Below are 27124 nucleotides of genomic sequence, written 5' to 3'. Positions count from 1 at the left end.
TACTTTGCACCTAGTGTCATGCATATGACACTAGTCTAAGTTACTTCCCACTATGACTAGCCTAAATAGATTCCTTGGTCGACAGCCATTGCAGTCATCTTAGGTTAGTTGAAGTGCGGTTCACGGGAGATTGTCAGATAGATATTGGTTGGAGGCAATTATTATCGGTTGTTTTGCGTCCGGTACAGTGTCTGTGTGGTGTGGTGATCGGATCACCGGAGGCGTTGATGATGGGCAATGAAAACTACAGCACGGCGCATCGGGCTCGTATGGAGACGGACGGGTCAGGAGTCAGGACTGAGACGTCAAAATCTTGGTGCTACTAATTAATTGGTAGGTCGGCAGAAATAACTTTCCAACCAACAACTGGGTCTAGGATATTCCAGTCCAGTGGAGCATCAAACCTGATGAGTTCCCTGAACCCGAGGGCACCTTGCTGATAGTAGGGTTTGTCTATATCTGAAGCCTGAACAAACAGGGCTGCGGAACACAAAGGATTGACTGAAGTTTTCATTCGCATGCTGAATATTTCTAGTAGATCAAAGTGTGCAAGGAAAGCAAAGAAGAAAGGAGACGTGTAATATGTATTCGAACGAAACAGCTCTGTTCATTCACATACCCCAGAGGTATCACCCATCTACATGCGGATCGACCGGATACACGGGGAGGAATGGAGTACACCTCAGAGCCCCAAGCAGCGTACATACAGCGGCGGTAGCAGAGGAAAAAGATCGAGAACCCATGGAAGGGAAGGGAAGGTCAATACAGATCAAGAAGCTAGATTAACCAGGACACAAGACCAAGCAGTAAGCCGCAAGCAAGCAAGCAAGCGGCGGCCCCCGGTCGACGGTCCCAGTCTAGATGTCCCGGCAGAGGCGGAGCCTGTCGGCCCACGGCCGCGGCTGCCGGAACCTGCTGTGGCGCCTGGTCGCCGGCGCCGGCGGCGCCGACGCGGTGCGGCTCAGCATCTCCCACATCACGCGCACGTCCTCGTACTCGCACGTGCTCACCTCCTGCCGGAGCCTCCACAGCCCTGCAACCAAAAAAGCAACCAGCGACGCCGGAGTCAGCCCAGGACTAGGTGGACCGACGAGGGAAGCCTCTGCAGCATGTGGCTGAACGGTGAGCTAGCGGCGGGCGGCCTTACCGGACTGGCGCACACCGAAGCGGGAGGCGACGCCGAGCCACGCCCTTCGCACCGGCAGCACGAGGCGCTCCCACCAGCAGCCCATCGCCGGCGGCGGGCGGTCGTCAGATACTCAGATATGCACCGCCGTAGACAAAAGACCAGACCCTCAGAGGCACCGCTTCTAGTCAGTCCTCTTCGCACTGCCGGTTATGACACCGGGGTCTCCGGCCCTCTTCTGGGCGCTCGTATTTGTACACGCGGGGCGGGGGTGGAAGCCCGGGCACGCACGCACGCGCCGATGCTTCGATTTTCCAGGACACTGACGTTCCGGACCGACGCGGTGGTCTATGGTGGGGCCGTGGTGCAAGCGACGGGGTAGCGGACGCGGGTGGTGGGAGTTTGTTAACGGGGGGCGGCCGGCACGTGCCGGAATGCCGTAGGCGGCGTGCCACACGTAGGCGCGGGGTCCTGATAAAGCGGGGCCCCTGGCAGATTCACATATCCGCACTGCTGTCAGTGGGGGGTATGTGGCGGGCGGTTGAGCGGTGGTTACGTACGGGGCGTGCCAGTGGATGGAGTTAGGTCGCCCGCGCGAGCCCAGCTCTTGGGTCCTTGTCACCTGCTGCTGCTAGTAATTCGCAACGGCGAGATTTTTTATTTGTTGCTGACGGGTTTTCCAGACACTCCGTTCCTAAATGTAAGTCTTTGTAGAGATTTCACTAGGTGGACTACATACGGTGCAAAATGAATGAATCTACACTTAAAATGCATCTATATACATCCGTATGTGGTTTATAGTGAAAACTCTACAAAGACTTATATTTAGGAACGGAGGGAGTATTTCTTATTCATCAACACTGATTTTTATTTGTTGATGATGGGTTTTCCAGATATTTCTTATTCATCGTCGATCCATGACGATGCACTGCCTCGTCACTCGGCATGTGTGGCGCAACGGCAGAGCTCGAGGGTAGAGTAATTTGGTCAACGTTGATGGCTAAAGATGAGCTGCGATGGTTATTTTAAAGCTCCGGTGCATCACTGTTGGATGAATCTAGGTCTTTCGACTGCGGATGTTAGATAACTCTCTGCTAACCAAATGTCTGACTGTATTGGCGCTTCGGGATGGTGCGTCATGATTTTCTTTTAACACGATACTACCATAGACGCTCATTTACACACACATACTTCTATGAACGTACATGCACGTACATTTGATCTTTATGAGCACCTCTAAGTCACTGAGCTCACACAACAGCTTAGATTGACGAAGGCACCACAAAACCGTGGCATGGTCCTGAGTTGATCCCGGCCCTAAAGCCAATGCTAACTTACATATTTTGGTTAGGGTTTAAATCGGCAATGACCGCGAAACCCTCTTTTAAAAAGATAGATGGATCGGAGGACGTACGATAGGTAAAATCACCCCATTTGTTTGGATCAAAGTAGCGCCTAGAAAAGATCAACACAAAGCTTGTGGCCGATGGGATCCCCAATAACAACAGTTGGGTCAGGGATATTGGTGGCGCTCTAAGCATGCGTGTTCTGATCCAGTACAACAATATCTGGGATGAGGTGTCAGCGATCAAAGTTAATACCTTCCCGGAGGATGTGTTCTCTTGGATCTGGAGTAGTAGTAACTCGACATGCATGGCGCAAGAGTTAGGCGCTACAGTGCCCGAGTGGCGGCTTGCGGTGATCAGTGTCATGCTGTTGTCTTCTCCCTCTGAATCCCCCTTGCCAAGTCGATTCTTTTCATGATCTACTCGCTCTGCCGTTTTACCCCTTCAGCTCATCTCTCCTTCATTCTAATCTTCTAGGATGGTCTCGACTTGCTTCCGCTGCTTTGTTTTTGCCCCCAATCTTTGTTGGGCATCGATGTTTTTCCCCGATCTCGGTATTTACATTTGTAGTCCATCATCCGCTGCCTCCCTTTTGTGCATCATCTCTGTGCCCCGCATCTATATCCATCCTCTTCTGCTAATTTTCTCAGTTTCATCTGAATCCTTTGTTTCTCTGTTTTGTTTCTGTTTCGACGACTGCCATCTCTCTCCCTGCCTCCAACCTACCCCCCCTTTCTTAGCTTATATTCCAGAATCCTGTAGGTTATTCCTTTCCACCTATCCTCAGCCTTTCTAGTTCGTTTAGCTCTATACGGAGATCTTCAAATCATATAGACTCTTTTTTCCTGTTGAATTCAAGGAGAGAGTGCATCTCTCATTCTAAATTCTCAGAATCCTCAAAATAGTCTCGAATATTTTTGGGCAAAGGTTAACATGTTCCTGGATCCAGGGACATAATTTGAAGCCCAAGTCAGATCGTCCTGTATGGATCCAAGAAAAAAGAGCTCCTTTCCGGTTGTAGATCCAGATGTGGATACGAAGGCAATGGAGGAACCATCTAGCATTGGTCGCCTTCAACGCTACATTCACCTCAATCCTTCTCGATACCGATGTTTCCATCTTTGCATCAACCTCAGCTCCCGCCCTGCGCTGCCTAAAACGTCAACATCCGTGGCGGTGCCTCCGTCATTGGCGCCTCTGCAACAGGATCTCCAATCCAACAGGGAAGGAAGTATCGTCGTCCTAAATTCAGGTTCAGAGCAGGATTTCTCTCTATGGAGAGGGTAGAATGACCGCATGACGATAGGACGTAGGCTACCTGCGGCAAAGGTCGAGCAACATCGACAAAGCAGATCCGGCGTCTGATAACCCACAAATATAGGGGATCGTTTGTAGCCTTCTTCGATAAATAAGAGTGTCGAACCCAACGAGGGGCTAAAGGTAGAACAAATATTTCCTCAAGTTCTATCGACCACCAATACAACTCTATGCAAGCTTAACGTTTGCTTTACCTAAAACTTACAGGTTGTCTCCCTGGCAGCGCTTTCTTTAAAGCCATTAAGCTAGGCATAAAGTGCTCAAGTAATGGATCCACCCGGATCCCAAGGTATATCAAAACCAATTTTAATTAGCAATGATTTGGCATTTATTAGTGAGCACAAAGCAACATATATCAAGCAATGACGAAGTCTAACTCTCTTCCTATGCATCGGCATGTCATACAAGAACAATTCATGCACATCAAGTAAAGGCCAATACATAGTATAAGCAGGTTCTTCCAATTCTATCATATTGGAAACGTAAAGAGACGGAGACATAGTTCCTCTCTCATAATAATTGCAAGTAGGGGCAGCAAGCACATGCATATTATATTCATCAAAATCATCATGTGCAACGGTAAAAGGCAACCCATCAATGTAATCCTTAATAAAAGCAAACTTCTCCGATATAGTGTAGTTGGGAAGAATTCAAAAAGATAGTAGGACTATCATGTGTGGGTGCAATAGCAATAATTTCATGTTTAACATAAGGAAATATAGCAAGTTCATCTTCATAAGCATAATTCAAATTGGCATCTTGGCCACAAGCATAGCAAGCATCAAGTTCATCAAAAAGGGATTTTCAAATGAATCAATAGGATCATAGCATATCATAGCATTCATCCTTCGGTAAGCACGAAGGGAAATTAAACAATGTATGAGTTGAAGAGTTACTCTCATTAGAAGGTGGGCATGGGTAGCTAATCCGCTCTTCCTCTGTTGTTCTTCGTTCTCCTCATCATCTTTTTCATCCAATGAACTCATAGTTTCATCAATTTCTTATTCCATAGACTCCTGCAAAATATTAGTCTCTTCTTGGATAGCGGAGACATTCTCAGTAAATACATCAATATCGTAGTTGCATTTATAATTATCATAGCAATATTTTAGGATAGCAAAATTTTCAGGTCTATAAACAGAATCATCAAAAATTTCAAGCTTTTCAAACAAAGATTCAATTTCATAAGCACCCTTAAAAGCAACAAATTCTTCTATTTGTTCCACATCATAGTAATCATATATACCATTAGCATAAGAAGCCAATGTTTCATTATCATTAAATTTGCATGAAAAGGGGAGGTGTGGAGCCTTCATCCTAGAGCAACAAGTATAATCATATCTTAAGCATAGCTCCCGAGCATACCAATGCAACATATGAATTTGATCCCATAATAGTTTCCCTTTTTGTGTCAAGCGATAATCCCTAAAGTATTCACGTTGATCCAACGTTACTCCCATTATCAAGTTGAATGGGGTTTTCTCAGGATTATCAAAGTAGTGCATAATATCTTTCACATAACAAGCATCGAGGAGTTTAGGAGGTTCCCCATCTCCATGAGTAGCAAGTACCACTAATTTTTTTGGTGTTTCGTGTTCCATATCCATAAGTAAAGATAGAGAACAACTTAGAACAGAAAATAAAAACTACTTAGTGATAAAGCAAACAAGCACACACGAGAATACTCACCCCATGCTATTGCTCCCCGGCAACGATGCCAGAAAAAGGTCTTGATAACCCACAAGTATAGGGGGTCGTTTGTAGCCTTCTTCGATAAATAAGAGTGTCGAACCCAACGAGGAGCTAAAGGTAGAACAAATATTCCCTCAAGTTCTACCGACCACCGGTACAACTCTACACACGCTTAACGTTTGCTTTATGAAACTATTTTGCGAGAATAAAACTACGAGTACTTTGCGAGAATAAAAAACTACAAGTAAATTGCAAGGTAATAAAAGTGGATAGCTTTTGTCAACAAGAAAGTCATTTGTCCCTAGGTAATCGATAACAAGTACCGGTTGAAAGATCGTGGATGTCGCCTAGAGGGGGTGAATAGGCGTTTTAAAATAATTACGGTTTAGGCTTGAACAAATGCGGAATAAACCTAGCGGTTAATTTGTCAAGCACAAAACCTACAACAACTAGGCTCACCTATGTGCACCAACAACTTATGCTAAGCAAGATAAACAACTATGTGATGGCAAGATATATGACAAGAAACAATATGGCTATCGCAAAGTAAAGTGCATAAGTAAAGGGCTCGGGTAAGAGATAACCGAGGTACGCGGAGACGACGATGTATCCCGAAGTTCACACCCTTGCGGATGCTAATCTCCATTTGGAGCAGTGTGGAGGCACAATTGTGACGCCCCCGATTTGACCGTACACTAATCATGCACGCAAACGTGTACGATCAAGATCAGGGACTCATGGGAAGATATCACAACACAACTCTAAAACATAAATAAGTCATACAAGCATCATAATACAAGCCAGGGGCCTCGAGGGCTCGAATACAAGTGCTCGATCATAGACAAGTCAGCGGAAGCAACAATATCTGAGTACAGACATAAGTTAAACAAGTTTGCCTTAAGAAGGCTAGCACAAACGGGGATACAGATCGAAAGAGGCGCAGGCCTCCTGCCTGGGATCCTCCTAACTACTCCTGGTCGTCGTCAGCGGGCTGCACGTAGTAGTAGGCACCTCCGGGGTAGTAGGAGTCGTCGTCGACGGTGGCGTCTGGCTCCTGGGCTCCAGCATCTGGTTGCGACAACCAGGTAGAAAGGAAAGGGGGAAAAGAGGGAGAAAAGCAACCGTGAGTACTCATCCAAAGTACTCGCAAGCAAGGAGCTACACTACATATGCATGGGTATATGTGTAAAGGGCCATATCGGTGGACTGAACTGCAGAATGCCAGAATAAGAGGGGGGTACCTAATCCTGTCGAAGACTATGCTTCTGGCCACCTCCATCTTGCAGCACGTAGAAGAGTGTAGATTGAAGTTCACCAAGTAGCATCGTATAGCATAATCCTACCCGGCGATCCCCTCCTCGTCGCCCTGTTAGAGAGCGATCACCGGGTTATATCTGGCACTTGGAAGGGTGTGTTTTATTAAGTATCCAGTTCTAGTTGTCATAAGGTCAAGGTACAACTTCGGGTCGTCCTTTTACCGAGGGACACGGCTATTCGAATAGATAAACTTCCTTGCAGGGGTGCACCACATAACCCAACACGCTCGATCCCATTTGCCCGGACACACTTTCCTGGGTCATTCCCGGCCTCGGAAGATCAACACGTCGCAGCCCCACCTAGGCTCAATAGAGAGGTCAGCACGCCGGTCTAAATCCTATGCGCGCAGGGGTCTGGGCCCATCGCCCATTGCACACCTGCACGTTGCGTACGCGGCCGGAAGCAGACCTAGCCTAGCAGGCGTTCCAGTCCAATCCGGCGCGCGCCGCTCCGTCGCTGACGTCAAGAAGAGCTTCGGCTGATACCACGACATCGAGTGCCCATAACTGTTCCCGCGTAGTTGGTTAGTGCGTATAGACCAAATGGCCAGACTCAGATCAAATACCAAGATCTCGTTAAGCGTGTTAAGTATCCGCGAACGCCGACTAGGGCCAGGCCCACCTCTCTCCTAGGTGGTCTCAACCTGCCCTGTCGCTCCGCCACAAAGTAACAGTCGGGGGCCGTCAGGAACCCAGGCCCACCTCTACCGGGATGGAGCCACCTGTCCTTTCAGCCCCCTCATCAGAATCACTTGCGGGTACTCAACGAGCCGACCCGACTTTAGTCACCACATGTGTCATGTATATAAAGTATATAGTATATACCCGTGATCACCTCCCGAAGTGATCACGGCCCAGTAGTATAGCATGGCAGATGGACGAGAGTGTAGGGCCACTGATGGAACACTAGCATCCTATACTAAGCAGTAGGATAGCAGGTAAGGTTAACAACTGCAGCAACAATGATAGGCTATGCATCAGGATAGGATTAACGGAAAGCAGTAACATGCTACACTACTCTAATGCAAGCAGTATAGAGAAGAATAGGCGATATCTGGTGATCAAGGGGGGGGGCTTGCCTGGTTGCTCTGGCAAGGAGAGGTCGTCAACACCGTAGTCGAACTAGGGGTCGCCGGCAGTCTCAGGGTCTACCGGAAAGAAGTAACGGAGGGGGAACATAATAAATAACAAAGCAATCAAAGCGTCACAAAAACGTAACATGGCAAACGCAGTGCTAGATGTGCCCTAACGCAGTACTAGGCTATACTAGCGAAGGGGGAAACACCCGGGAAAGTATTCCCGGTGTTTCGCGTTTTCGGACAGATGAACCGGAGAGGGAAAGTTGCGTGTTTGCTATGCTAGGGATGTGTGGCAGACGAACGGGATGCATACTCGGATTCGTCTCATCGTTCTGAGCAACTTTTATGTATAAATTATTTTCATCCGAGCTACGGATTATTTTATATTAATTTTTAAAATTTAATTCATTTTCTAGAAATTACTAGATTTAATTTAATTCGAAATTATAACAGTAATTATTTTTGTCTCCTAGTGTTATTCTAGCCTATGAGTATGCCAGTGGGGTGGGTTGACCTAGTCAAAGATTGAATAGTTAAAGGATGAATAGTGTAGGCTGGTCCCATATGCCATTGTCTCAAATGTTAATAAAACAACTCACTAATTTAATCAAGGGGGAGTCCCACATGTCATGTACTAGTAGATAACCTAACTACTAATTAATCCTAAACTAATTGGACATGGCTGGAAATTAGTCACGGCTGGCCACACACACAGAAAACACATACACACACACGGAACACATAGCTAGGGGTTACTTCTGTTCCCTGTTAACACAACAAAGCATTTTGCAATTTTCATAGGATTTAATCCAGGCATCGAAAGGATTTAGTCCAGTGGGATAAAATGGAGTTTGTCATGTATACTTTCTACTCATATTGTTTTTACTCATGTTAGCACTTGATTAGTTTTTGTTTAGGGGCTGTCTAGAGAGTTACTCAATGTAATATTGGTAAAGCTAGTTGCATCTACAGTAGTTAGCAGCAGTACAGCAAGCGGGTGGCTGGACAAGGGTGCGTGGTTGCGCGGGCGCAGGCCAGGCGAGGCCAGGGGCGGCTGGGTCGCAGCCGGCAGCGGTGCGCGAGCACGGCGCGCGACGTGAGTAGCAGGGAAGAGGAGGCAACAGCAGTGTTAGCAGCAGAACGCAGAAGCAGCGGTGACAGAGTGCGGGAGGCTGGGCGAGGCCACGCACGGGCTCTGGGCTGTCCAGGCGGCCGGAGCACGACGACAGCGCGTCTAGGAGGCGGCTGGGCGTGGCCACGAGCACGAGGTGGGCGCGGGTTGCTCGGGTGAGGCGCGCGGGCGTGCGGTGGGCGGAGGCGGCCTACGGCGAGGGCTTCGGCGACAGGGGCGAGGGGGAAAAGCGGGGGACGGTGGTGGCTCACCCCGGGGAGGTCGGGGCGCGCTTGGGGTGGACGGGGCGGCGCTTGAGCGGCGGTTCCGACGAAGACGACCGGCGACAGAGGTTGATGGAGGGTTCGATCCCATTGATGGAGAGGGCCTCGGCTTGAGCCGAAGGGCGGAGCCGACGTGGACGACGACGGTGGTCCTCCGGGACGTCTCCGTGAGGCGCGGGGTGGATGGAGGCCGTGGGATCGACGGCGCCGCGGCGCCAGAAGCGTTCGGGAGAGAATGAAAGGGAGTGAGGGAGGGAGTGATTGGTGCTAGGGTTAGGAGGGGATCGAGGGAGGGAGCCTGGCGATGTTAAGTAGGGCGAGGGGGGCGCGGATGTGCGCCACGACGCCATGGTGTCCGTGGATGTGCTCCACGATGCCCCTGCTACAGGTTGAAGGAGGGAGAGATGGGCTGACCTGGGTAAGTTGCTAGATGGGCCAAAAGTGCCCAGTAGCTTAGGTCTTTTGTTTTGTTCTATTTTTTTTTTGTTTTTTTTTGTTTCTGTTATTTTAGTTTTTATTAATACCAAGTTAGCACCTAAATTAGTATCATCAAATATATCACTGTCACCTTAATTTATTACCCAAGCTAAAATAGTTTCATAATTATTTAATATTTAAAAGTACTTAAATAATAGTTTTTGCTACTGTTTTATTCACCTTATAGTATTTAAACATTTTATAAAGGTGTGGTTTCTCCACCATAATTTCCTATGAAATATTTGGTTCACTCCGAACATTATAGTTTTAATATTTGAAAAGTTTTATTGTCTGCTTGATTTTGAATTTGAATCGGTTTCGAACTAACGCGAGTTTATCAATAGTAACCGAGGTGATGTGGCATCATTAGCATAGGTTACTGTAGCTTAATTATCCGGGCGTCACAACAATGCTCCCCAAGAAGCCACTAAGGCCACCGTAATCTCCTCACGCCCTCACATAATGCAAGATGTCGTGATTCCACTAAGGGACCCTTGAGGGCGGTCACCGAACCCGTAAAAATGGCAACCCTTGGGGGCGGTCACCGAACCCATCAAATTGCTCGGGGCGATCTCCACAACCTAATTGGAGACCCCGACGCTTGCCCGGAGCTTTACACCACAATGATTGAGCTCCGAACACCACCAACCGTCTAGGGCGCCCAAGCACCCAGGAGGAACAAGCTCAAGGGTACCAAGCACCCAAGGGTAATAAGCTTCTCAACTTGTAACTTCCACGTATCACCGTGGAGAACTCAAATCGATGCACCAAATGCAATGGCAAGGGCACACTGAGTCACTACAAAAAAAAGACACATCCGTGACATTTTGGGCCGAACGAATTTTTTTTCTGTCATACATATGACACTTCTATGACGATAATTGTGACAAAACCCGGTATCATCATAGATGTGGTGGGCGCCTACTTCTATGACAAAAAATCATGACAGAAAATGGGCTTTTCGTCCTGGGCAGGCCGGAGACGCAGCTGCATGACATTCTTTGGGCCGTCCATGACGGAAAAAACCATGGTAGAAGCGAGGGGGAGGAAAATTTCGGGGAGTTCCCGGTTAGAGTGGGAGGTCGGGGGCCGAGCGATGCGCGTTTCTCTCGTACACGTACGCGCGTGTGTGCGAGGGATTGGCTCTAGCTGAACCCGAGCGAGGCATTGGGCTCTAACTGAACCCGAGCGATTGCACTGCAGGCTACGCGTTACTGAACCCGAGCGATCGATCAATGGCTGTTAACTGAACCCGATCGAGCGATTCCTTTGCTACTGTTGCTAACTGAAGCCGATCGATTGGATGAACAGTGAGCGTTGCAGGGGGGGTTGGATGAACAGTGAGCGGTGGCGTTGCCTCTGGATGTACAGGACCCCATGGTGTGGAGGGCTGGATGAACAGTAGACGGTGGAGGGGTGCCCGTGGAGGGGTGGTTGAACAGGACCCCGTGGTGTGGAGGGCTAGATGAACAGTAGACGGTGGAGGGGTGCCCGTGGAGGGGTGGTTGAACAGTAGCCGGTGGAGTAGCGCGCGGTGGAGGCTGGATGAACAGGAGCCCGTGGAGGCTGGAGGAGGTCGACGGTAGCCCGTGGAGGTTGGAGGAGGTCGACGGTGGAGATCACAGTATCCCGTGGAGTCCCGTTTTGCGGTACGCCACACCCCTCCCGATGAACAGGACCCCCGTTTCGACCATAGGAGGTCCGTTTCGTCCGTTTTGCGCTACGCCACACCCCTCCCGATGAACAGGACCCCCGTTTCGACCGTAGGAGGTCCGTTTCGTCCGTTTTGCGGTACGCCACACCCCTCCCGATCAACAGGACCCCCGTTTCGACCGTAGGAGGTCCGTTTCGTCTGTTTTGCAGTACGCCACACCCCTCCCGATCAACAGGACCCCTGTTTCGACCGTAGGAGGTCCGTTTCCTCCATTTTGCGGTACGCCAGACCCCTCCCGATCAACAGGACCCCGTTCCGAACGTAGGAGGTCCGTTTCCTCCGTTGTGCGGTACGCCGGGCCTCGTTTCCATCGCCTGTTCCGTCCAAGCCCTCCCGATGAACACGACCACGCATTCCGTTCCGACCCAGCCGGTTGGCTCCCACACGTCCCGTTGCCTCCCGATGAACACGACGCATTCCGTTACCTCTCCATGAACACGACGCATTCCGTTGCCTCCCCATGAACACGACGACGACGCTGTTTCTCCGTTCCGACCCAGCCATGTACACGAGCCCTGGCCGTACGTATGCGCGAGTAGGTGTTCGAGACCCCGCCCGTATGTACACATACGTGGCCGTATTTTCTTTCTTGCACCCTGGCCGCTGTACGTACGTGTACATGCTACGTGCGCGCCTCTACTACGACACGTACGCGCCTCTACTACGACACGTGCGCGCCTGTAAATCCACCAGTATATATGTACGTACGCGTTCGCGACCAGAATGACAACGCTACGTACGCTTCGACCAGGTGGGTCCTGACTGTCAGGCACTTCCTTGCCTGCGAAGATGTAGCTGGTGGGTCCCAGCAGTCAGGGGGGCGAATCGTTTTTTTTTGCCCGGACGCACTTCCTTGCGTGCGCAGATGTAGCTAGTGGGTCCCAACAGTCAGGGGGAAACGTTTTTTTCGCGAAATACAGTGGCTCGTCCGGTGGGTCCCAGCTGTCAGGTGGAGGAATCATTATTTTCCGCGTAATAAGGAGGCACTTCCTTGCTGCGGCTGTGGACCCAGCTGTCAGCCTCTCCACGTACAGTCCACGTCCGATGGAAGTCGTTCCTTGACCACGTTGACCACGCCGCGCCGAGAGCACCAGGGCGGTGGACGACGGCGAGGCCTAGGAAGGGGACGACGGGGAGCCGGGGAAGACGCGGCAGTGGAAGCCCATGCGGAGAGGAGTACGAGGGTTCACTGGTTCGGCTGCGGTGTGAGGCTACCGTCGCGGCTTGGCCAGCGGTGGGAATAGTAGGAGGCGGTGAGGCCTCCGCGGCAGCACAGCCGGCCACGGAAGGCAGGAGCATGCGGCACAACCGGCGCTGCTTTGGGCGGCTGGAGCAAGAAGACCAGAGGTTGAAGAAGCACTACGGCCGTTGGATGGACATCGTACGGTCACTGGAGCTAGAATCGTTCATATTGACTAAAGTTGACAAAGGCCCCCGTCCCAGTCAACTTAGTAGGCCCACAAGTCAGCCTCCCACCATGGTGGGTCCCAGCTAGCAGGGGGAGTATTCATTTTTTTGTGCGTAATAAGGAGGCACTTCCGGTGGGTCCGAGCTGACAGCGGGGGGAACGTTTTTTTCACGAAATACGCTAGCCCGTCCGGTGGGTCCCAGCAGTCAGGGGGGAAACGTTTTTTCGCGAAATAAGGTGGCCCGTCCGGTGGGTCCCTGCTGTCAGGTGGAGGAATAATTATTTTGCGCGTAATAAGGAGGCACTTCCTTGCGGCCGCCTGGACCCAGCTGTCAGCCTCTCCACGTACAGTACTCTTCTGATGGAAGTCGGTCGTTGACCACGTTGACCACGCCGCGCCGAGAGCACCAGGGCGGTGGTCTGGACGACGGCGAGGCCTAGGAAGGGGACGACGCGGAGCCAGGGAAGACGCAGTAGTGGAAGCCCGCGCGGAGAGGAGTACGAGGGTTCACTAGTTCAGCTGCGGTGTGAGGCTGTCGTCGCCGCAGAATAATAGGGGGTGTGGGTGAGTGGAGGGATGGCCTGGCCAGCGGTGGGAGTAGTAGGGGGCGGTGAGGCCTCCACGGCAGCACAGCCGGCCACGGGAGGCAGGAGCAGGCGGCATGCCCGGCGCTGCTTTGGGCGGCTGGAGCAAGAAGACCAGAGGTTGAAGAAGCACGACGACCGTTGGATGGACATCGTACGGTCACTGTAGCTAGAATCCTTTATATTGACTAAGTTGGCAAAGCCTTTGGTACGTCAACTTAGTAGGCCCACAGGTCAGCTTCCGAAACGGTGCGCCCCAGATGTCAGGGGGAGGAATCATTTTTTGGGCGGGTGAAGCTAGAATATCTGAGATTGAAGAAGAAGCACGGCATCCATTGGATGGACATCCAACGGCCACTGCTGCTAGAACCGTGTGTTGACTATAAGTTGACAAAGCCTTGCATACGCGTCAACTCTGTTTTTTAGGGGACGCGTCAACTTAGTAAGGCCAGAAGCGTGTGGCAGAGAACTTATAGCCCATTTGAGATTTGTAAGAATGTGTAGCCCATTTTTGAATTCTAATGGAATTTACTACAGCCCATTTACAGTTTGTTAAAAGTACAACCCATTTCAACCAACCGTTCAAAACAGAATTCAATAAAATTTCCCACATTTTGATGGGATCCGAAATATTTTTATCCCGAAATTTCTAGTCAGATTAAATACAATTTCAATATAAATTTATATTACGTAAAAATCCAACGAAACATTGCGCTCGCAACAATTAATGAAATTAAAATTTTCAATATCCAAAAATAATATTTTATAAAGTAATCACGTGTTTGGTGCATTTTTTTATAGTTACTGCCCAATTTTTATAATTACATCCCATTTATTATTTCTTAAAGCCCATTTTCTTGTTAAGCCTAATGCATCCCTCCTAGGAAAGAATTGCAGCCCAGCGGGACAGAGAATAACAACTTGACCTTGCCTGGGTATTCCTAAAAAAAGTATAGCTGGGCTAGCCATTTTTAGCTTGAAAAAAATTAATATCTGGGCTGGATATCTAGCCTGGGCTAGACGGGCCACAGCCCGCCCAGTTAATACCTGCAGCGATGTTTTCTTTGTTGTTCAGAGGAGAAAAATTAATATTTGGGCTAAACATCGAAAAACTCTGCAGTGCTCACACCTCAAAAACACAAATACTGCTCAAGCTGCTTGGTCCCAGCTGTCGGCCGCTTCTTGTGCAATTCTCTCATTTATTGACTACTACATAGGTTGACAATGGTGTGGGACCATGATGTCAGGAAACCAGGAGGAAGCAAAATAAATTATAGTTATATATATATATATATATAATAAGGAGGCACTTGCGTCCGTCCCCCCGCCCGCCCACCATTGCTATATAAACTGCTGCACCGGCCATAGCCGCAGTCATCCACATCCGTTCCCTTTCTCCTGTCCACACCACTACTGCCCACCATGGCTTCCTCGCGCTCCAGCGCTCTTCGGGACGGGCGAACGATGGAGCACAAGGAGATGGCAGCCATTGCTGCCGACCGGCTGGCCGGCAGGCAGCCGGAGGACGACGACGTCCCAATGGAGAACATGGTAGTCGACGATCCGGTGCCAACCCCCTCCTCCGCGCCATCCTCGCCGGTGCATTGCACCATGACCATCGGCGAGGCACGTGCCCAATATATGGACAAGGTGAGGCAGATGCGTGAGGAGCAGTTTCGGGAGGCGCATGCCGACGCCGCCTACAACCACCATCTCCTCCAGGAGCACCTGCAGGCGGAGGAGCAGATCGCCGCGGAGCGGGCGGAGCAGGAGGCGCTGCTCGACTCGTACCGCTCCGCCCGCAAGGGCCGCCTCGAGCGCTGGCGGTACCGCATGCGGGTGGCGGAGGCTGTGGCCGCCTACAAAGAGGCTAGCAAAGAGGGCGATGAAGCGGGCGAGGCGCTGTTTGGCGAGACCGACGACGATGCAGAGGACAATGCTGGCTCCGACGAGTCCCCGCTCCACTGGCGTCGATGAGGCCCTGCTCCGCCGAGGCCCCGCGGCGCCAACAACGAGGCAGAGGACACCGCCGGCTCCATCGAAGCCCCGCCCCGCCAACAACAAGGCAGAGGACATCGCCGGCTCAGCCGAGGCCCCACCCTGCCAGCAACGTCGGGGAAGATTTCCACCGCTCCGCTGAGGCGCCGCCCGCCGGCAACGAGACAGAGGACATCGCCGGCTCCGCCGAGGCCCCGCCCCGCTGCCAACGAGGCCGCACCACACAGAAAACAAGGAAGAGTAGAACACGGTAGGTCGCCGCCGCTCGGGTCCAAGTAAGGCCACCGCTGCCACCCTCCGGTTGAAGCCAAGCTAGGCGGGTTGACCATTGACGGCCGGTTAGCTTCTTGGCGGCGACGCGGAGTCGGAGAGCTGGGCTGGAGAAGAACACTGCTTCTACTTAACTGTTGGTGCAGTTGGCTGACTGACACGTGGGCCCAACAGGCCACATGTCAGTTACGCAACTGCACCTGCAGTTAAGTCACTGAAGCTTCTGTTCGGCTCAGCGGGACACAGGTGGGTAGCTTCGGATAATTAATTATACCTCCAGCGCACCCCTTTTTAGTTGAAGAATGTATAAAATGTAATCAAATCCGGCATGTTTATATGAAATCTGACCGTGTATGAATGAATTTATTTTGATTAGTTCGAATTCCTATATCACTGGCATTGGATGAACATGCAAAGCAATATGTACTAGCATATTCCCAGGGTGATCACCTCGTTTGCAGCAGTTTCACATGTACTCCCTCCGGTCCTTTCTAGTCTGCATACAAGTTTTGTCTGCAGTCAAAGTATCTCTACTTTGACCAATCTTATACAAAAAAGTATGCACTTTCACAATGTGCGAAGTAAAAAAGGAACAGAAGGAGTACAAAGAGTTTGAGCAGCTTTTTAGCGTTTCAGTACATTGCAATCAAACACAGAGGCCTGGCAATTCATAGAGAACATTCAGAACAATCGATGGTTATGCATCTCAGCGACTCACATGTCAGAGGCAATATTTACTTCACAACTAAAGAATAAATAAAAAATTGAACGACGCTGCTGACAGCAAAGGGCGTCCCATTCGAAAATATCAAACGCATGTCTTGCTAAAATCAATGAGCAAAATTTGACAAGGTTGTCCCATTCCAAAATATCAAATGCCTAGGATTGTGGAATGGGCAGGGTTTGCCATCAGTTCGGACATTGACATGGCACCTCGTGCTAAATAAACCAGCTGTTCTTTTTGTGCAGTTCCACCAAAATCAACCAAATTCGCGCGTAGCTTGTATGATTTCGCCCTTATATGTTGCAACGCCTTGAACTTATCGGCACCTCCTTTCTTGTGGTGGAAATGAATGATTCGATGTATTCATGAACATTTTGTGCAGTTCCCATTGAAATCAAGCTGAGCACCCCTGTTTGCACAAATACAAAAAAGTGATTAGTATAAAGCAAACTGTACTATGAATTACCAGTTTCAACAGGCACATACATGGTCCATGTAGAGCAAACTTTTAGAAAAATGGAACTCACCAGAAAGAATCCTATAACAACATTGTACTCGCGCATCACAGCAAAAAAATGGAGATTTGTCGGTCCTTCTGAGCTGAAGTTAGTTTGGTCTTGTGGGGAGTAATGTAACCATCCTTCAACTGCTCCGTCTGATGAGAAGATAGACAGGGTTCTTCATCCTGGCATAATCGGAACTAGTCACTTCACGTACTCCATATTCTTCTTCAGAGGAAGATGATCCTGTTGTGCAAAGACAAGAGGACTACTAAATGCTAGCATCCCTGTTTGCTCGAAAAAAGAAAGGAAATATTTAAAACAGCACAGATGAAGCACTTCTGAAGGACAATACCACTTTTTCATGACAGTATCTAAACAGTAGCACAACACCAATAGAGATGACAAAGCTCAATCATATGGATCAAATCAGTGGGCGAGTACCAACCTTTGTTAGGAGGCTTATTGTGTAGAGCATACAGATGAAGCACTTCTTCGGAACCATCTGTTGCTATCTACGGTGGTGGCCGTGCTTACTATACACTCCTCGATTAGTTTAATGTTTCCAACATCTTCTTGTGCAGTTCCACTAAAATATATGGTATCTTCAAAGAAGATCCCTGTTAGCACAAGTAGAGATAATTACATATTACATTAAGAGTGGCATCAAATCAGTGGCAAAACAATTGCTCGTTCCAGCCATAGCAACAAATCAAGATGCAAAACTATATCATTACTTGTGTCATCACAGTTCCAGTGCTTCATTAGAGCACCGGGAGTGGATTTTTGTTTTTCTTCCGCTTGTTCTTCCCCTTCATCACTTGGTTCAATAACAGACAAGCTTCGCCTTCAATGTAAGATTTGGCATGTCAATTAGGGAGCACAAGTATAGTACTAAACTTAATTTTCTGATGAAAGTGGCAAAATACAGGACAACAGTTGTGAAATATCCTTATCTTACCTCAATGGGATATTACGGTGCACATACAGATTGGAAGTCTTGTCTCCATTTGTGCAGTTCACTAAAATCAAGCAACATTATCGTACAAGTAGCACAACATATGAAAGCACACTGCAGAATCATGTGAAAGAAGGCTAGTACTGACCTCTCATGATGCAGAATTCAAACAACTCACAAGAAGAAGATCTGAACCAAATTCGCCTTAACGGATAGGAAGTAAGATCTCCTCTTGTGCAGTTCCACTAAGATCAAGCAATCAAGCAACGTTGTCGGTGTGACATTTTGGTTGAACTGCACAAAACACTCTTAAAACAAAAGTGTTTTGTGCAGTGCAACAAAAGGTCACAATGGCAACGAGGTGAAGTAGATAACCCTGTTTACACAGAGGTGCAAAGGAAACAATTAGTGGTCAATAACGGTGTATGACACAGAAGCCAACAAAAAGAAGCATCTACCTTATCTAAATGGGAAAGAAAGCAAGACAGTAGCATTTCTCAAACGGTGGCATTGATTAATATTAACATAGAGATTATATTAACAATAAAATTTGTTAAACATGTAATTTGCTTTTAACTGTGGCATTGCATCAATTTTCCAGCGGCATTATTAGAGGGTGTTTGTTTACAGGGACATTTTGGTGTAGGGACTAAAAAAACTCCGTGTCAGTCCCATCTAAACCAAACAGGAGGGACTTTTAGGGACTAAAAGTGGGCATTTGGGACTAAAGAAAGAAGACCCCGAGGGAGTCTTTTTGGGACTTTTTCCAACAGTTTCCCCTGCCACGCATCGCACCTTGTCTCTATTAGTTCATTACTAGGGGTAACATGGTCTTTTAGCATGTCATTTAATAACCTCTAGTCCATGTTTAGTCCCTGGAACCAAGCAGGTAGGGACTAGGGAGTTTTTAACCAAACAGGGCCTTAGATTAACAACAGCTAATGATTTGCACGGGACAGTGGACGCACCAGCACCATGTGCATCTACCGATGTATTGTGGTCATGCACAGTCTGTTGCAACAAAGAACAAACAACCAAGGAGCAATTTGTGTTGGTCCCAGTTTTGTTATCTTTAGACACCTTTCCCTATGTGAGCGCAGCAAATCTAGTCATGCTCAAACTCTACAGCCTTGTCCCTTCCTTTCCTTTTTGAACTAGTACTTTCGCCCCTTCCTTTCCTCTTTGAACCACGTCCTAGATTTATGCGATACAACTTTCCCCACTACTTTCCCCCATTCCTTTCCTCTTTGAACCACGTCCTAGATTCATGCTATACAACTTTCCCCCTTCATTTCCTCTTTGAACCACGTCCTAGATTCATGCTATATACAACTTTTCCCACAACTTTCCCCCACTCCTTTCCTCTTTGAACCACGTCCTAGATTCATGGTATACATGCAGCTAGAGAAATGCATGTGGAGTAAGTAAATTATACCTTAAGGTTCTTGGGGCGTGGTTCGGTGGGCGACGGGACGGCGGCGAAGAAGAAGGGGTCGGAGGCCCTCCCGCGCCGCCGCTGGGTGGAAAGTGAACAACTGCGCCGGTAGTCCCTCGCCGACGGCGACAACATTAAGCCTCCTTCCCTTCCCGGCGGACGGATCCTGCCGGCTCCTTGAGCAGCAGTGAGGGGAGAGAGAGGCCAACGAAGTCTTGTTTAGATCTGGAGAGGGCGAGAGAGTGTGAAGAGAGCAACTACAAGCGCTGAGGCTCCAGCGGGAGAGGGCGAGAGAGTGTGAAGAGAGCAACTACAAGCACTGAGGCTCCAGCGTGTATATATATACTAGAGAGAGAGTGTGAAGCGTGCAAACCCTAGAAAACATTTTGACCAGTCAAAGAATCCTCCTGGCACAAATTATGCTCAAGTGTAGTTATTGAACCCGAGACCTCAAGTTTGATGAGCGAACAGGCTAACCAGCTACACAACCCTCCCGTTATGTTCAACGAGAGGGAAATACCCTTTTATACATTCCTGCATTCGTGTGACAAGCATGCCGTGTTTTTTTGTAGTGGGAGTCATTGGGATTTCAATCATAATTGTGTCATGTGGCTTTGGTGGTAAGACTATCCACAGTGGTGCAGAAATAATGCAGCCTTAGTCACCTTACCTCTCTCCACGTAGTACGTTGGGTCCCACCGGTCAGAGGATGAAACAAAAAAATTAATAAGAAAAATTAAAAGCGCCAGCGGTGTATCTTACCTCACACATCTCGCTACTGCTCGGGAACACTGTCCAATTGATCTCTCTGTTCGCTCACGTACTATTTTAAGTGAATCCTTATTATAACATGCACACAAATTTTGGGCACTTGTATTCGACTTAAGTCAGTGTGCCACCGTATCTCGTATACTTACTACTCCCTCCGTCTAGGTGTAATAAGTCACGTTAGAAGGTGCAACGGGACCAAGGTGCGTGTGCGTGCGTGCGTGTGTGTGTGTGTGTGTGTGTGTGTGTGTTTAACAGCATGTGTGTGTTAGAGAGAGCGACAGATCGACCTACTCCTATAGAGAGATGTTGTGTAGTGTACGATTTTAGCCGCGAGAGTCGATGCATCCTCTCGTTTCCGGGCATGTCCGGTAGGGACATGCGGACAGCTTCCACACCCGCTCCTGACCAGCCTGGCCCACCCAAAGCCCCTCCATCGCCCGCGCGCGCTTCCCGCCCGAAACGGTCAGCGCCGCTCCAAAGAATCGGTGCCGCATTCATGCCCGGGCAGAGCGGACGCGACCTCTCACTGGCGCAAGAGTGATGGTTGCTTCGTCCGTCCAACTTACTCCTGGGTCTATGTGATTTGACGGCTCATTGGTCTTTATTACTGAGGTGGTAGGACTGCTGGATGTCTCACGCTTTCGGCGAAAGGAGGTACTACTACTAGATTACAATTTTCTCCATTCTTACAGCGGAGGCGTGCAAGAGCAGTGAAAACACGCAGGCTCAGTGATTACATGGCCCGCCTCACACTATCACCGTGCGACACCTAACTCTTTACATAGTACTCCCTCCGTTCCTAAATATTACTAGATGAGTCCACGCGCGTTGCCGCGGAACAGCGGTATATCTCTCTGCGCAAAATTATTGATTTCATAGAACTAAAAAAACTCTATAACCGCATGACAAATGTGGTAGCCAAACTAAATAAACTCCCATCAGCATTTAGATCATCCCACGTAAGGAAAAAAGATCAGCCAACTCCTACTGCATAATGGGATTATATTTTTCTTTTTGACATGTTAATGGGACTTAAAAGCTCACTTACATGCATGCTATTGGTGCATGCTTGCATGCAGACATGTTGATGTGATTTAAAACCCACTCACATGCATGTGCCACGGTATTTCTGCATGCTTGCATGTGGCTTAGTGCGGAGCCTCTCAACGTCTAGATTAGATGGCTATTATGGACTGATTTACTTCATCTAACGGCTACATCAATTTTGATGATGTGGCTCAAGGAGAGGATAGAGAATTCCTAGTAGTGGGGGCTAGCTATTACTAGTAGATAAGTCTTTGTAGAGATTCCACTACATACGGAACAAAATGAATGAATCTACACTTAAAATGCATCTATATACATCCGCATGTGGTTCATGGTGAAATCTCTACAAAGACTTATATTTAGGAACGAAGGAAGTACTAGTATAGTACGTACTGTAATTTATCAGCGAGATAAATTTGTACAATGCTATGAAGCTTCCAGCTTCTGTTACATGTATCTTGCGTCTAAGGTTGCCCGTTGCAACATTTCATCAAATACAAAGGAGACTAACATGCATGCTATTGCATCTCAATGATTGACAGATCATAGCAAATATGTACTCCCTCCGTTCCAAAATAAGTGTCTCAACTTTGTGCAAACTTTAGTACAAAGTTGTACTACTACTAAAGTTGACACTTATTTTGGAACAGAGGCAGCTAAAGAAAAAAAGATCCATGCAGTCCCTAGCCCTTGAACCGTGAACCCTGACCAGGCTTCAATTTGCTGGCAACGTTCGAGTTTCCTAATAAATGAAGTTTGCAACCTTTTGACCATCGGATCATTTTGTGCAGTTTCACCAAAATCGAGATGAGCATCCCTGTGGCAAAGAAATTGAAGAAGCGTGATTAGAATAAGATTACTGGGACTAGTTGATGAGACATAAACTCATCACAAATACAGTACGTAGAAGCCAGTAGAGGTATGTGCGGGGCAAAGAAGTAGAGAAATATCCACATGGAGTGATGTGGGCAGCTGGAGCAGTGGTGCAAGCCGGCTGTAAAGGGAGTTGTACCTGAGGGACGTAGCTCAACCTTGAGGAGGGCGGCGGGAGGCGGCAACTGCCCACCTCGCGGTAGTGAGCAAGGGACGAAGGCAACCTCACCGGCTTTGTGAGAGAGAACGGTGGGGACCCCTGATCGGGACGTGCCAACAGTGGGTTTTCGCCGTCGGCGACGGCCGCCGCATCTACACTAAGCATCCACCCCTTCCCCAAGCGGACGTGATCCGCCGGGATGTTAGAGATGTGGCCACAGTCATTTTGTGTGAGAGAGTGTGAAGAGAGCAACCCCAGCAAGCAACCGTGTAGGCTGGCCCATCCTGACTATGTATATAGTGGAGCGGTTTCCTTTTCTCTCCATATGAACCTATCATATTGCGTACGTGCCACTGAAGAAAAAAAACTTTATTTATAAATGACGCGGCACCTACTACTCGTTCTCCTATAACCTTGCGCTTGGCATCTCCAAAATATTAACCTTGCGATTGGCTCTTCGCCTCTTCGGGAAGTCGAGCAATAATGGTAGTGCAGTATAGATCGTTCTGGCTATATGAGACCGAATGAATTGCTGCACGTCCACCACGTGGGCGAGGGTCGAGCACTACTGGAAACATGGAATTTGCCATCAGTCAGCTCTTTGCCGTCTGCCAGCGGATGGCAAAGAACGTCTTTGCCATCCGCTTACAAAAAACAGACGGCAAAGAACTGACAGACGGCAAAGAACCTGGTTGTCATCAGCCAGTTCTTTGCCATCTGCCAGCTGATGGCAAAGAATCTTTGCCGTCCGCTGGCAGACGGCAAAGAGGTGGGTGGGGTCCAGTGGACACCGGTGCTGTAACGGCCTATCAACCCACCTCTTTGCCATCTGCCAGCTGAGGGCAAAGAATCTTTTCCGTCTGCTGGCAGATGGCAAAGAAGTGGGTGGGGCCCAGTGGATGACGGCGCTCTAATGGCCCTCTAGCCCCACCTCTTTGCCATCTGCGAGCAAACGGCAAAGAGGTGGGGCTTTGCCATCAGTTGGCTGATGGCGAAGATGTGGGCCTTTGCCATCCGCTGGCTGATGGCAAAGAGGTGGGACTATCTCTCTCCTTGCTAAAAAAAAGCAAAGAGTGAAAAATTAAAGAAAAGAAAACCCCCAGCCTCCCTAAAAAAAACCAGCCACCCCGAAACAATCCCAGCCCACTCCCGTGCGTGCTGGATAGGGTTCCCTGCCGCCCTCATCGGTCGCCGCCGCCCTCACCGTTCGCCGCCGCCGCCCTCACCGGTCTCCGCCGCCGTCGGTTTCCCCTACATGGCCGGAGGATAGGCCATCCCGCCGGTCCATTCCCGCCCCACCGCGAGGGAGGAGACCGACCAGTTGCGCCTACCCTGGCGCATGTTGTTGGTTGTTTAATTCTGGAATCACAAGTTAATGCATATTGCTATGTGGGTACTGCAATGACTGCTAATGTGTGAACAAATTTCAGAACAGTGAAATGCATTTTTTGGCTATGCAGAAAATGTACTGCTATATGTGTGTAGTTATACTGCTACTGGTATATGTGTGCAAATGTACTGCTATATAGTTCATATGCGTAAACTTTTGTTGTATGACATATAACAAAACTGGTTATTCGTCTTTATTATAACTTGTCTTAACTGGGAATATTTGTGGCACTGTAGTACACACACTAGCAAAAAAGAACGATCTTCATCTAGGCTAATATATTGCTACTACTAATTCATACTACTAGGCACGTACGAGAATGAAACCTCTGCTCTTGTATGTCATGCTAGAAACTATCCGGTTCTGCATACGAAAGTACGTGTTGTTTAGCCGGTGGCAGCCGTAGATTAATTGTACAACGAGCCACGAAAATTAAGTAGTGAGCATTGGAGCAAAATCAAGGCCAAGAAATAGAGCAATCAACTCGCAGAGCAGATCTATGTACAGCCAAAATTCATACAATTTATCTCCTATGAAAAAATATGCACAGGCATTCACTCAAGGAACCAGGCCCAGCTCGTTTCTCCCTTTTTTGGCCTGTTTGCAGTTTAGCCCGAAATGGACTGCTTCCAGCCGGCCCAAGGTGGCAAGAAGCTGGGCTTCACCGACCCAGTTGGGCTGCCAGCTCACCCAGGGGCTGGGGAGAAGCTGCCTCGCTCCAGAACAGTTTGCTGCACTCCACGTGAAGTGAGAAGTGAGGCTAGAAGCTCGATATGAGAAGTTTTTGAGAAGCTAGCAAGTCTCCGAACAGGCCCTTAACCTTATCATTATGATTGATAGAATGTAATTTTGCACATGATCTATTCAAAGAAGATAATCTAAAACATTGCTTCTTTTCTTGAGAGCCATGGTAAGAAGAAAGGGAAGAAAGCTAGTATGCTAGATGTGCAGGGGACTGCCGATGTGACCGAGAATTTGTGGTTAAAGAGCGAACATAGTCTTCTTTGAACATAGTCTTTTTGCTATGAATGTTACAATTGCATATGCTATACTGGCTTGAATGTTGACCATCCATTTGGCTCCATCTCCGATGCTGCTTGATATATTCTGAATCAAAATAACAAATTGTTTATGGTGTCAGCAACTCAACACATAAGAAACAGGAACTCCCTCTTACTAGTAGTTCCCATTACTTGGAGAAGCATGGCAAACAAAGGCCACACGAACACATAACATATTATTTTTTGGGTTCTTTCTTTCTTGCGTATTTTCTTTTGGTTAGGTGTTGTTGAGCTGTGAGATGATGTTGTTGATTATGTTTATTAGATAGTTGTGTGAGTGCTTATGTTGGTTGTGCCGGTGCTTTTCCTGTGCAGGTATCTTCTCTTCATCTTGAGGAGCACCATTGGTCCCATTGCCGTTGCCCTCGTCGTTCGACTATCACCTCTATGTACGGTCTAGGGGTGAGCTCGACTATCATCTCTTCCCCCTCCCCTATTTGCTTTGTTCCGGTCGTCGCTACCAGAAAGTGATCTTATAAGCAATATCTTATACACACTGACATCAAGCTTAGAAGATTCAGTGTCTCTGCTATCGGCGAAGGAGATACCGAGTATTATGGAAGAGTTGAAGCAATTTATGAACTTCTATTCTATGGTGCAAACCCACCGAACGTCGTAGTCTTCAAATGTTATTGGTTCCAGCCAAAGGAGACTAGAAGGACTCATGAACATATAGGGCTAGTCGAAATCAAACAAAGCACCCATTTGGATGTTCCCGATGTCTATATTACGGCTCAACTGGCAACCCAAGTTTTCTATCTACCTTGGGCCTGCCAAAGTGATCCAAATCTCAATGGTTGGGATGTCGTTTATGAAGTGCCGCCACATGTTAGACCACCTCCCCCCAATGAAGAGGATTATGAACCTCACATTAACCCAGACACATATGAAGGAGAGTTCTTCCAAGAAACACGTCTTTCCAAAAAACGTTACAAGAACCGCTCTACTTCACCCCAGAACATTGAAGTAGACAGCGACAGTGAATCCGAGCATGAGCCGGAACAAGAAGAGCTGGAACAAGAAGAGCCGGAACAAGAAGAGGTTACTGTTGTGGATGACCTGTCAATGCTTGACCGATTACGTAAAGGAGGCCTTCCACATGTTGATGCATTTATTGATGATGATGATGAGCACGTCATTACTGATAGTGATGATGATGATGATGCATTTATTGACCCCGAAGCATATATAGACGATGAAGATTAATATTATAGTTCATGTTAGGTATTCCATTTTTTTATGTTCATGATGATGATACACTTAAATGTGCAGTCCATGTGCGAGAAGAACGGTCAGACCCCTCCGCCGATGCCAGTCATTGCTCCGGCGGACACGGTAAGTTTCATTTGAATGGACATTACTTATTAATCTTCACATTTGAGTTGCATCATGCTAACGAGACATTGCAAATGATCTTTCATTTGGTGCAGCATAACTCATGACAAGCATCGACGTCTGCCATTGGCGCGAGCAAGAACCCCGATCCTCCTCCGTCTGCTACTACCGCGAGCAAGAACCCCGATCCTTCACCTACGGGTTGACGGTAAGTTTTGCCTAGTGCTTTGCTTATTAGCTCCAAAATGACCTATTTAACCTAGGATAGCTTTAAAATGACCTATACTTAGCATTTTTTCCTCCAAAATGACTTAATATGCTTAGCTAGCTCAAAATTGACCTATTTAACCTAGGATAGCTCTAAAATGACCTATACTTAGCATTTTTTTCCTCCAAATGACTTAATATGCTTAGCTAGCTCTAGAATGACATAATATGCTTAGGAAATGACATATTTTAGTCCCGAAATGGCTTCATATGCTTAGCTAGCTCCAAAATGACATAATAAACTTATTAGTTCCAAAATGACCTTACTTAGCATTTTTTACACCAAAATGACTTAGTATGCTTAGCTAGCTCAAAAATGACATAATAACCATACTTAGCTCCAAAATGACCTATTTTACATATATAAGTTGCATCATAATAATCTTCACATTTTAGTTGCATCATAATAGTCTTCTTCTTCTAGTCTTCTTCTTTCCCATTTTGTAGATTTGCTTCAGATCACGGAAGCTTGGGTTGATGGAGTGCTTGTCTTTAGTTTTTGTTTTGACTTTGTGAAACTTGCTACCTATGATGAAACTGTGTAATATTGATGAAACTATGTATATGTATGGATGAAACTTGCTACTATTGGTAACATGTGTTGGATATATTTGCGTTCATGACTATTGGTAATATGTGTTGAATATGCTATATTGGTCATATATATATATATATGTTTGATTTTCTGTGAAAAATGAATTGATATAAGAAAAAACAAAATTAAATGAGGCAATATAGGCACTTTGCCATCTGCTGGCAGATGGCAAAGAGCTTTGCCATCGGCTGGCAGATGGCAAAGAGGCCACGTGGCAGCAACCTGTGAATCGCTCGTCTGGCCTATTTGTTCTCTTTGCCATCCGCCAGCAGATGGCAAAGAGCC

General features: G+C 48.0%; 1 protein-coding gene and 1 long non-coding RNA gene across 2 annotated transcripts; one reads left to right on the top strand and one right to left on the bottom strand.

Moving 5' to 3' along the window:
- Positions 1-585: 585 nt before the first annotated feature.
- Positions 586-1396, bottom strand: LOC109763175 (uncharacterized). The gene is made up of 2 exons (XM_020322059.4): positions 1148-1396; positions 586-1033 (listed from the first exon to the last, which is right to left on the bottom strand). Exons 1-2 carry the CDS (start codon positions 1230-1232, stop codon positions 858-860), a joined length of 261 nt encoding a protein of 86 aa, XP_020177648.1. The 5' UTR covers positions 1233-1396; the 3' UTR covers positions 586-857.
- Positions 1397-26082: 24686 nt separating this feature from the next.
- On the top strand, positions 26083-26877 carry LOC141021544 (uncharacterized). Its single transcript, XR_012182871.1, has 2 exons — positions 26083-26185; positions 26692-26877. It is a non-coding gene; the product is annotated as an uncharacterized lncRNA (long non-coding RNA).
- The last annotated feature ends 247 nt before the right edge of the window (positions 26878-27124 follow it).

This window comes from Aegilops tauschii, chromosome 4, assembly GCF_002575655.3.
Source record: "Aegilops tauschii subsp. strangulata cultivar AL8/78 chromosome 4, Aet v6.0, whole genome shotgun sequence".
NCBI lineage: Eukaryota > Viridiplantae > Streptophyta > Magnoliopsida > Poales > Poaceae > Aegilops > Aegilops tauschii.
Note: the sequence above shows the minus strand (reverse complement) of the source record. Positions and strands in the feature narration are given on the sequence as shown.

Bases quoted from the DNA above. Each gene is read 5' to 3' on its own strand.
- LOC109763175 (XM_020322059.4), bottom strand. From the start codon at position 1,232: ATGGGCTGCTGGTGGGAGCGCCTCGTGCTGCCGGTGCGAAGGGCGTGG. The intron at 1,034-1,147 runs GTAAGGCCGCCC...TTTTGGTTGCAG, and splicing joins CTTCGGTGTGCGCCAGTCCG to GGCTGTGGAGGCTCCGGCAG.